Source organism: Alligator mississippiensis, chromosome 15, assembly GCF_030867095.1.
Source record: "Alligator mississippiensis isolate rAllMis1 chromosome 15, rAllMis1, whole genome shotgun sequence".
Classification (NCBI taxonomy): Eukaryota; Metazoa; Chordata; order Crocodylia; family Alligatoridae; genus Alligator; species Alligator mississippiensis.
Window position 1 is genome coordinate 20,875,305 of NC_081838.1, and position 12,198 is coordinate 20,887,502.

Sequence of the window (12,198 nt, forward strand, 5' to 3'; positions counted from 1 at the left end):
GGGGAATGTATGTGACCTGTGTCCGTAACCCAGGCCGAGCCTCAGGGGCACAAACAACAGTCAGTCCCAGTGTGCAGTTCTGGTGTAAAACCATACATTCACCCAGCCAGCCAGCCAGCCAGCTAGCCATTCATCCAGCCAGCCAGCTGTTTATTCATCTGTGCATCCATCCACCCATCCAGCCAGCTGACCATCCATCCGTCCAACTAGCCATCCATTCAGCCACATACATACACACCAGTCTCTCTCTCTCATATTCTGTATCTATTACACAAATATATTAATAAGAACACAATATTTATACAGAGCTAGGAAAAATTATAACATCTTAAATACATTTATTCTGTCTAGTCATACAGAGAGAGAGAGAGAGAGAGAGAGAGAGAGAGAGAGAAGTGATCTATCTGCATAGCCATATCAGACACTGGTTTAATAGGGACTGTTAATACTAATTATGTGGCATCGATTCCATGCACAAAGTTGCTTTCCCATGACACTGTCTGTAGCTGTTATATATACCTCTGTATATACACACAGCCATAGGCACATACATGTGCCTGTTCATAAGCATATACACAGGCTGGACACGAAGGTTGCATTGAATTGCAAAGCCTGCTCTCCAGCTGGAAAACACAAGTCCTGTATTTCCCTCCTTCCCACTCGGTCACGTCAGCCTACTCCTGTAAGCCCCTGCTCTGCACCTGTCTGTCCCCATGTGCCTGGCCAGGTGTGTGCTTGCACGGTCGCATGTGTGTGCATGGGGTGGGGGGGCAGAACCTGCCTGCCCTCCATCCCCCCATGTTCTGTCCCCATGGCCAGCCCTCCTCTGCCTCTGGCACAGCCCTCAGTGGGCAAGATGTCTCTATGGTGACTACATGGAGCTTGGGCTGTGCAGATGGCGCTCCGGTTGTGCAGGGCTCCAGCTGCAGCTCCAGCCTCCTCCAGTTCCAAGCCCGAGAGACCCCGTTCTGCGAGCTCCCCCACTCTCAGCGGTGCTGACCACAGACTGGGGCCTATCTCAGGCTCCTGGGGATGGAGGAGGGCTGGCGATTCCTCTTTCTCCGTGCCCCTGGCTGTATTGCCCCCCCAGGTAGCCAGTGTCACCAGTGGGGACAGCAGGGGGGAGCACTAGGTTCCCCTCCTGTGACTGGCCCATAGCAATATACCATCATGCTTGTCCCCACTCCAGAGTGGCTGCATTTCAGTGTGGGGTGAAGACTTTCCTTTCCTGCCTTTCCTGGCTGTATGCGGCTCAAGTACGAACCTAAGGAAATCCTCTTGGAAAGTCCTCAATATCTGATGCGGAAGGGCAAAGCCTCATTGCAATGAGGTCGGCTGCAGAGTGAGGCCATGCACAGAGTCCGAGGCCTTCCTCCACGACGGGTGTGGGAGTGCAGAGACCTCTGGCTGTGGGCAGCACTGGGGCTTCTGGGTTTGGGACCGTTCTTCCTCCAAAACTTCCTTCCTTCACTTTCCTGTAGTCTCTGCTGAGAGTCTCCCACCTTCTCTGCATGCCTCTGCCAGGGGCTGTTTCTCCATCGTGGCTTTTATGGCTGCCCTGTCTTGCTGCTCTGTGAGGATGTGAGCTCTAAAAACCAGGGTGTTTGGCATTCTGCAATGCAAAATCTGAATGCTCTGGAAATCCGACTGGCACGGTGCTCTCGAATTTGGGGATGCTACAGGCACAGGGGCAACAGGGCACTACAGTCCAGGACGGTCCAGGGGATGTGTGGGGCCTGGCGTTCCAGACCTGAGGAAGAGCTGTGAGGCAAGAAGCCAAGAAGTTCTGCAAACAGAGACATTTTTGGAAGAAGGGGAAAAAACTTGAATGCTACAGCTGGGCAGTGCTTGGGGTTTGAGAACCCAGATTACCTGACCAGGCCGGATGGTCCAGGACCCCGAACATCTGAGCAGGAGCTCGGTTCTAGAGTGCACAATCTTGAACCCGGATCATCCAACCAGGCCGGACACTCTAGAGCCCAGAACATCTCCGAGGAAAAGTCCCGTCACGCTGGTAGGAAGCAGGCCTCCCAGAAAGCATTCAGGAGAGCACCAGGCTGGCCCAAAGGATACCCAGCTCTGCTACCGACTGACTGTGTGGTCAAGGGCAAGTCCCTTCCTGTGCCTGTTTGCTTTGTCTCATTAGATGACAAGCTCTCTGGGGCAGGCAGGCTCTCACGAAGGGGATGTGCAGCACCCAGCGCATTGGGTACAAAAGCTACTGGGCCATGACTGACAACTCTGTGGACTTGTCAGAAGCTGGATATGAAACTCCATCCTCCATCCTGTTACTCCAGCGTGGCCATGCTAAGGCCCCCAACTCACACGGCAGGACAGCCTTGCTGCACGGACGTCCCAACAGCGTTGTTGCCCATTCCCTTGCTTGCTTGTGGGATCCTGACCAAGGCTTAGGGATTTCCATGTGTTAGGAGGCAGCAGCAGCCAGCGACAACCCAAGTGTAGGCCAGCCCATCCCTTCCCCACCAGGAGATGCTCTCTACCCCCTGGACAGGACAACCTTTCAGGCACTGCAAGTATTGTCCTTGTTCAAACCGAGCTGTGCAAACTATGCTGGGTTCCAGTTTGGTGGCTGGACCAGAAAATTATCCCGGCTCAACCAAAGTGCTTTGTTTCTTATTACTAAACCCCTTTAAAATCCCTTTTAAAATAACTTAAGTCTCCTTCCCACCAAACAAGTCCTTTCAATCCTTCCTCAGTGCTGAAACCTGAGTCAAGCTTTTCCAATAGCTCTTTCTTGTCCCAGCCCAAGCAGGGCACTGGGTTCTACCTCAGTCACCTGAAAAGATGGATTTTGCAGCAAAGTTACCTTTTGAAAAACGCTGCCTGCGTCCAGTAGGAGCCAATGTGCCTCTGCCATGGTTATAAGCAAGCTGAAAACAGAATAACCTCAGTGCGGGGCTTAGGTAAAACTGGCCAGCAGTCGGTGCCGAGTGTCTAGTTAGTAATTCCATGAGTATCTCCGATGGGAAAAGCTCTGTATGGTAGGGGTGAAAACACCAGGACTATATTGAAATTGCAGTGGGGCTATGTGCAATGGAAATGCTGCGGGGGGAGAGAGAGGAGGTTAAAAATTAAGACAAAAAGTGCTATTTGCTGGTGGTCATTTCTGTGACATTGTAGTGCATGCAGGCTGCAGGCTGTTGCTCTCTGCAGGATATTCCAGCCAAGGTCTCACCTCCTTGCTTGTCATGTGGAAAGGAGACCAGCTGGATTTCTCTCTGATGTTCAGCTTCACAAAGTACTTCAGGAGCGCTGCTTCTGCTGAGCACTGGGTGGCGGCTGTGAGATCCCTAGAATCACAGAATCCTAGAAAACGAGGCTGGAAGGGACCTTAGGGGGTCACATCGAGTCCAACCCCCTGCTCAGAGCAGGACCAGCCCCAACTACATCATCCCAGCCAGGGCTTTATTGAACCGGGCCTTAAAAACCTCCAAGGATGGAGACTCCACCACCTCTCTGGGTAACCTGTTCCAGTGCTTCACCGCCCTCCTGGTGAGAGTGTTTTTCCTAAGATCTAACCTCATCTTCTCTTGCTGCAACTGGAGCCCATTGCTCCTTGTTCTGTCATCTGCCCCCACTGAGAACAGTCCAATTCCAGTCCTCCAAAGGGTGCCATGTGGTGCTGTGCAAAATTAGAGCTAGTAGCTATGCAAACACCTGCACATGATTCATGAGATAGGCCTACAGGTTTCCGATAGGAATCCATCCTGCCTGCTGTGGTCTTTTTGCACATTTGGCAATGAACGACTTGCTCTAGTATTTTTCCATAGGCAGAAGAACTGGGTGGAATCAGTTGTTTGAAACTGCTCAGTTCATTACAGTTGTGGAATGAGGTGTCTATGAAAAGTTGAGAACCTGTGAACTGCTCTGTTGCTTCATTTTCACAGCCTCTTCGGCCAAGTGCAGGTGGTTTCTTAACATGTCCTAGAGGCCATGCGTGAATATGTGAGTGGAGTTACAGGGCTGCCAAGGATGTTGGAAGAGCTACCCGCTTGTGGAGCCTTTCTTATAACGCCCACCAAAGAGCCAGCCCCAAAGTGAACAGGCGCAGATGGCTACAGCATGTGCCTGGCTCATGCAAAACCCTGGTCAGAAGGTAACGGGTGTGCAATTGTGCATGCAAAAAACCCACACACGGACACTCTGCCCCTGGTGCTCAGATATACACACACGTACACACACACACACCTGTCCCCTAGTGCTCATGCACACACCCACATACACTCCCTGCCCCTGGTGCTCAGATGCATGTGCATATGTGCACCCCCCCATGTCTCTAATATTCTGGTACAGACATGCACACACACACACACACACACACACACACACAACTGCCCCTAATATTCTGGTACAGGCATGCACACACACACATGTGTACACACACACTGACATACACACACAAACACACACACCTGCCCCTAATATTCTGGTACAGGCACGCGCACACACACACATACACACACCTGTGCCTAATATTCTGGTACAGGCACGCACACACATACACATACCTGTGCCTAATATTTTGGTACAGGGACGCGCGCGCACACACACACACACACACACACACACACACACACACACACACACACCTGTGCCTAATATTCTGGTACAGGCAGGCACGCACACACACACACACACACACACACACACACACACACCTGTGCCTAATATTTTGGTACAGGCATACACACACACACACACACACACACATGCATGCACACACTGACACACACACACACACACACACACACACACGTGCATACACAGAAGTGCATGCTGCCCCCCGGTGTTCAGATACAGTACTACATGTGTTCACAAGCCCACAACTTCCTAAACTCCCAGGACCCCCGTGGCATGGTGTCACTGACCCTGGATACGAGTGACAGAGCCGCCCGGGGCAGGACACAAGACAGAGCTGCAGGGGAAGCCCTGGCGGCAGAGAGGAGTGGGACCACTTGGGAATCAAGGTTCCCATGGCCTCCACATCCGGAGTTGGCATTTCTGCTACGGGTGTTTTGCAGTCCTGGTGAGCCGCTCTCCCTGGGGTGGGCTGTGACCCTCCAGCTCAGCTGCCAGTCTGGGCCATGGGGCTGGTGCTGCGGGTGGTGGGGACAGTGCGGGACTTCCCAGGGAGGTGCTGGCACTGCCTTGAATGCAGGGTGTGCAAGTGCTGGACACGGTGGCTTCCTTCTGCTGCAGTCAGCTGTGCTTGGCGTGGCTGGATGCTCCATGGCTGCAGGGCCCAATGCTGCTCTGGAGCCCCGAGCACCCGGCAGCACCTCCACAATGCAGGGGATCTGTGGCAGCCTCGGGGCTGAGACCTTCACCGTGCTGCTGATGTGAAACCCTCCAGCCCCGGGCACAGCTGATTCCCTGCCTCCCTTGGGTGGATGAGCAATGGGCACCAGAGGCATCATATGCAGCCAAGCCATGTGCAAGTCTCCCTGCTGGCTGGCTCAGGCTGCAGCTGGGCTGTGGGTCCCTGGGGATGGGGGTTTTCTCAATGTGTGAGGGTCTCCCACCCAGGGGTTGGTGTAAAGGAGCAGCCAGACGGGCTGGTCTCTCAGGAAGGGCCTGAGACCTCCTGAGACCTCCTGCCAGGCCATCAGGAGACCTCCACAACCATTGCAGCACAGGCCAGGCTGCAGAGGCATGCTGGGCTGGCTTCATGCCCGGAGTCAGGGAAGGGGACCATGGGCAGGGGGTGGAGGCAGCGGGGCTCCAGGCTCTGCAGAGCGCTTGAGGGGACGTAGCCAGCAACCAGGGGTCCTCACCACCATCATGGAGATCTTCATCACCGGCTTCTTTTGCCTGCCTCCTGCCCAGCGAGGAAGTGTCAAGGCAGCTGTTCAGGGAGGCAGGAAGAGGCTTATTCCCCTGGCTGCTGGACACCTCCCCATACCCCAGAGCTCGGGGCTGCCAGAGCCTCAAGTCCCCCCTGCCTCCACTCCAGCACCTCGTTAGTCAGTGCCCAGCACTGGTCTCAGGGTCCGTTTCTGGGGGCTGCAGCTTTCCGCCAGCCCAGCCTGTGCCAAGGGAGATGCTTCCCCCACAAGACTCCCTGCCAGGCCATCAGGCCAGGTGCTCAGGGGTCTTCCAATGACCACGGTGATCCTTGACATGCAGCAGGCTGCGCCAGGTCCTGTGTCCACCAGTGTTGCAGACAGCAGTCGCCTGTTCCTCCAGGCTTGGATGCAGGGAACGGGACTGGGTGGACCTTGGTGCTGACCCAGTCTGGCCATTGCTGTGCCTGGGGCAGGGTGGGCAGTGCCGTTAGCAGCACCCTGGTATAGGCTGCTGTCCTGGAAGCGCGCCTGTGCCTCGCGGGGGATTAGCAGGGTGTTAAGTGTGAGTTGAGTCTGCAGGCTGGGAGCAAAGGCAGAGTCCATAAAAACAGCCCACTGGGCTGTGAGGCGATGCCACCCTGCTGGCTTGGGCTCCGCAGGGCCCTGGGGTGCCCGGCACTGTGCCAAAATCAATGCAAGCACCAGGCCCAGGAGGAGGAAAAAGGGAGGTTGGCCACCCAGCCTCTCCCTTGGGAGGTCCCAGGGACAAGGTGGGAGCAGTGCTATGGGGGGAACTAACGGCGCAATCCTTCGGCATGGTCCTATGGGAGAGTGGATCACTCGAACTGCCCCGTGAGACTGGCAGGGAAGGAGAGAGAAGAGCGGGGAGGAGGGGAAAGGTTAGAGGGGAAGGAGTAGGCACTGAGAGGCTGGGCGTGAGCCGTGGGCTGCTCAGACGTTGCTGATGCGGACGCTGAGTGGGCTGCCCTCACGCTCTGCCTTCTCCCGTAAGGACTCCTCCAGCTTCAACTTCTCAGGGTCGCCGAACCTCACGGTCTCATGGATGCAGCAGGGTGGTGACACCTTCACCACCTGGTCGAAAAGGCTGAAGTCGGCGACGTACTTGCCACTGGCCGAGAGGGAGATGACCGGCGTGAACTCGTAGCCCCACAGGATTTCCTCAGGCAGGTAGGAGGTGCGCACCTGGCAGGTGGCACTGGTGGACTCCACCGTGCCGCTCAGAATGACGACCAGCTCGAAGTCGCCTTCACCTGTGCGCAGGGACATGTCCCGGAAGGGGCTGACGTCGTCCACGATGTGGTAGAAGGTGAGGGGCAGGATGAGAAAGGGGCTGTCCGAGGACGTGTCCACCTGGAAGTCCACGTTGACCTGGTTGAGCCGGACGTTCTCACCTTCTTTGGTGAGGTAGGTCTGCAGCAGCTTGCCAGTCACCTGGCACCCGATAAGCAGGCTTTTGCGCATGTTGGCCACACGGATCATGAGGCAGGTCTTGCCATTGTGCTGGGACACCGCGGCGTTCTGGCTGAACTTGATGGTCTCCGCTCGCTTCTTGGGCCGGGCGATCTTGGCTAGGAAAGTGCCCGTGATGAAGATCTCCATGATGGTGGTGAGGACCAGCTGGCTGATGAGTAGGACGATGGCCAGCGGGCACTCCTCGCTGATGTAGCGGAAGCCATAGCCGATGGTGGTCTGGGACTCCAGGGAGAAGAGGAAGGCCCCGGTAAGCGTGTGCACCTGCATGACGCAGGGTGTGTGGTTGGCCGGGGGGTCGAATTCCAGCAGGTCCCCGTGCACCACGGCCACCAGGTACCAGACCACACCGAACACAAACCAGGTGCCGGCAAAGGTGGCAGAGAACAGCACGAGCTTGTAGCGCCATTGCATGTCAATGAAGGTGGTCCACAGGTCCTTGAGGTAGAGGAACCGCTTGTCGGCGATGTGCTCCATGCGCACATTGCTCCGCCCATCCTTTGTCATCACCCGGCGCTTGCGCAGGCCCGAGCTGATCAGTGGGCGGCTGTCAGTCTGGGTGGTTTGGCTGTAGTACACCTTGGTGGCAGACGTCATCTGGGAGGGAAGGCAAAGAGAAGGGCACATGGTTAGGAATCACCAAGAGCCATCAGGGCCAGGTCTGGGCAGCGGCAGTGGAAGGGATGGAGAGGCCTGGCTAGGGACACGCATGGATTGATGAGTAGGGAGGCATGGGCAGAGAGGGAGACAGATGGATTAATAGGTAGATAGAGGGGATATATGGGGTTAGATAGATAGGGAGGGAGGTAGCTAACCAGATCGGTAGATACTTAGGGTGTATTGGGATATATGGATGGATGGGTGGGTGGGTGAGTGGATGGATGGATGGATGAACGGACAGGCAGATGGGTGCATGGAGAGATAGATGGGAAGATGGACAGGCAGATGGATGGATGGACGGATGAGTGGGTAGGTTGGTGGGTGAGTGGATAGGTGGCGGGTGAATGGGTAGGTGGGCGGGTGGATGGATCTCTTCAATACATTTTAAGCCCCCTTGCAGTGGCAGGACACTGCCAGCCCTCACCCCCTGCTTTACCTCTAGCAGGTTTGGGGGGCATTAGGTTTCTTTGGGCACTGGGCCTTGTTGCTGTGCAAAAGGGTTGACTGTGTAGATTTAGGACTAGGACAAGCATGTGTCACGGATGACCGAGATCGACAGAGATGATCTTGCCTCGAGCAGGGGATTGGACTCTTATTAAGGGTGGCCAACCTGCGGCACGAGTGGCACAAGTGCCATGCGGCAGATCAGGGTGGATGCAGGCAGCAAGCAGCAGATAGGGCAGGGAGCAGAAAGCAGAGCACGAGACCAGGCAAAGGAGATTGGAGTGGCACTCAAGGTGGGTCTGGGAAAGGGGCTGTCCTAATTTGTGAAATGCCTGCCAAAAAGGTTGGCCCAAACTTCAAGGGTGCTTCCAAAAAGGATGGAGCTGGGCTGTTCTCAGTGGGGGCAGATGACAGAACAAGAAGCAATGGGCTCAGGTTGCAGCAAGGGAAGTTGAGGTTAGATATTAGGAAAAACTCTCTCACAGGGAGAGCAGAAAAGCTCTGGAACAGGCTACCTAGAGAGGTGGTGGAGTCTCCATCCTTGGAGGTGTTTAAGACCCGGCTAGACAAAGCCTTGGCTGGGACGATCTAGTTGGGGCTGGTCCTGCTTTGAGCAGGGGGTTGGATTAGATGTGACCTCCTGAGGTCCCTTCAACCCTTATTTTCTATGGTTCTATGATCTCTTCTGAGTAAAATCCTGGCTCTCTTGAGGTCAACAGCAGTTTTGCCATTGACTTTAGCAAGGCCAAATCTTCACCCTTGTCCCCCACCATCCCCATCACCCTCTCATGACTGGGTGAACTGTCTGTTTGCCTGTCTGTGCACATGTCTGTGATGGATACAGGATGCATGTACACGTGGCTATGGCATCATGCTTTAGTACTTCCTTTTGGAAGCACTAAAGCATGTAAGTGCAGGCGATTACTGTGCCGTGCGGGCAGCGCACACTAAGATTTCCCTGCTATGTTGCTGTAGCAGTACGTTACAGCCACGGAGTGCACTGCTATGGTGACATAGCTGGCGATCACGTGTACAGCTGTGTGATCGCTATGTCATGTAGCGTGCCGTATGGCAACGTAGTGCGTCACTATGTCACCGTAGGGCAGCATGTTGAAATGCCCACAGTCAAGTAGATGGATGCTCTAAGGAGAAACTCCAGTGTGCTGCTTCCCTATGGGCCTGGTAGAATAACAGTCCTCAGTCCAGCTGAATTCAGCTCCATCATCTCACATATGGGAGGAAACAGAGGGCAACTTTTCCATTCCCACACAGTGACTATCTGTGCTGGCCCCCATTTGAGAAGCTGGGCATTTGCCTTCACCATATTCCATCAACAAGGTATTGAGATTATCAGCATCAATGATTATACTTCTAGCCCATCAGAAAATAAGTTACAGTACAGAACGGTGAAGATGATGACGATAAAGCTGCCTTAGACACCCTCTGTTTCAGGCTTCCCTGTGTTAAGCACTTTCCAAATGTAAAACTAAGACCGGCCCTGCATCAGATGCCTTAAAATCTAGAAACAATGTGCTTGTAAATAATTTATTCCAGAGTTAATTTACAGTTGCTAGCCTGGCCCCTGGTAGGAGTGTGAGACCAGAAGTAGCTCACACGTACCCAGTCCAGCAGCATGGTAACGCCTTGGCCTCATGGCCCCTCACGGCCACTGAGCGGTTTTCTCTCAGGCAAGCACAGTGTCAAGAGTGAGAAAGAGGAGTTGTCCTGCTGGTCCCAGAGCAGGGACTGGCAGCCTATGGGCTGGGCACAAGAGGTGGCCCGCTGTCCTGAAATGATGCCATGGCCCCCCTGCTTTATCCGCGGCAGGTTCGGGTGTGAGGTTTTGTGTTGTGTCAGGGTTGATGGTAGTTTTGCTAAGAGCTTAGATGATGGATGTGCCTGGGATGGTTTGGGCAGGGCTGATCCTGCCTCAGGCAGGGGTTGGATTAGATGTGACCTTTGGAGCTCCCTCCCAGCCCCATTTCTCTTTGATTGTATGATGCTAATCCCTGTATGAGATAGCTGAGTCTCAGCATATGAAATCAGCTGCACACAGGCTGGCTGGCTCTCTAGTTGTAGAAGCAGCTAGCTATCGGTCGATCTGTCTCCTGGATTGCTGGAGACTTGCTGGCAGATGCATGGACTCATAGAGGCTAAGGGCCAGGCAATCATCTGGTCTGATTTCCTTCCCAGGCCTGAAATTCCACCTTCTTCTCCTTATGCTGAGCCCAATCACTTGCATTCAATGAAAGCATCTCCCATAGAGGCATCTTGTCTGGCTACAGGGATCAGAGAGGGGGATACCACTGCTTGTGCCAGGCCTTTGCTCCCAGGTTCCTCACCAGAACATGACCAAGTTGCTTGTTTGCTGGAACCACTGGCAAACTCAATGCGAATCAACCCATGAGGTGCGGCCAGAAAAATATATAAGATGCTTAATGGAAGGAGTGGTTCTGGGATGGGAACACAGGTCCTGAGTGGATGCACCTTCCTTCAGCTCTTTGCTAAGGAAATCCTCCATTGGCTTCCCTGCCGCTGTGCTCACAGTCTGCCTGTCCTTGAGGCCTGGATCACTCCCTGCCCTGTGATTACAGGCCCCCTGTATCAGGTCTTGTTTGCAGCTCTCCACCATGCATACCCCGTGGCTCTGCCTTCCCAGCTGGGCTCTTCTCAAAGCTTCTCTGGTTACCTTGTGTCCTGCAGCATTAGCATTGAACTGTATGAAGATGCACTGCCGTGGGAAACAGCTCCTGGAGTCACTGCTAAAAGGGGAGACGGGTCTTTCCCGTGGGCAGAGGGGCCTGCTTTTCCCAGGCCTTCCATGGACAGGGCTTGGGGTCAAGGCCACTGGTGGGAGGAGAGATGAAAGGCTGCGGTGCCCATGTGAGCATGGAGATTAGATGACTTGCTTGTGTCCACATGGGGCACGGGTGGCATTGCAGGAAGGAGCCTGGCTTTGATCTCAGGGGCAGGCTTCCCAGCTACAGTCCCAGATTGTTTTCCCTTTGCTGCTATTATCTGCCTGGTGCCACTTGTTCAGGCGGCAAGGGAGCCAAGAAGACATGACGTCCCTGCCAGCCCCTTATCTCTGCCTGTCTCTTGAAAGAGCTCGCTCTGTTTGGGACACCAGAAGGAGGGTTAGGAGGTGACTGGATTGGGGGCTGTAAGAAGCTCTGTGAGGACAAAACACAGGGCATTCATCTAATGGGGAAAGAGAGAGCCAGCACCGGGGCTGGGAGCAGAAGCCATGCAGATTCAGAGCATTGGGCACAGCATGGAAGTGCCCGACCTCCAGAGCAGAGCAGTGGACTGGCTGCCTTCAAATCTGGTTGGGAGACGCTTTTGCTAGCTTCAAGTGACTGGCCTTGCTGCAGGGGACCTGGGAGAAGCTAGTGCCCTGCGTTGTGCCCTGAGCCGGCCGCACGGTCTTCGACCTGGTGCTCAGTGGGTCAATGAAAAGCTAAGAAAGACCGCCAGTTCCCACCTCTAATTGCAACTCCGAGCTACCTTGGCTTGGTCTCCCCAGCAGGTGGCACCACCAACACGCCCAGCACGGGCACGGACCGCCACCCCAGCACCCGGGATAGAAGCATCAAGAGCCACCGCTGCCCCTCAGCTCACACCGGGCAGGCCCACCACCTCTACCCCTAAGAGCAAGTCACTCGGCTGCAGGGAATCCTGCAGCTGCAGCAGGGACCTACCTCTGCCCACCTTGAGTTGATCCACAGAGGGGTGGTGGTGGAGCTGGGAGGCTGCCCCTCTGCATACAAAGCCCCAGCCCCGCTCCATTGGAGGG

The 12,198-nt window shown here is 54.9% G+C and overlaps 1 protein-coding gene across 1 annotated transcript in view; it reads right to left on the reverse strand.

Annotated features, from left to right (window-relative positions):
• Positions 1 to 353: 353 nt before the first annotated feature.
• Positions 354 to 12,198, reverse strand: part of KCNJ10 (potassium inwardly rectifying channel subfamily J member 10) — a 59,617-nt gene continuing 47,772 nt past the window's right edge. The window contains exon 2 of the mRNA XM_019498224.2: positions 354 to 7,895. Within this exon, the coding sequence (XP_019353769.1) occupies positions 6,759 to 7,895 (1,137 nt within the window). The 3' untranslated portion in view covers positions 354 to 6,758. The remainder of the gene's footprint in view (positions 7,896 to 12,198) is intronic.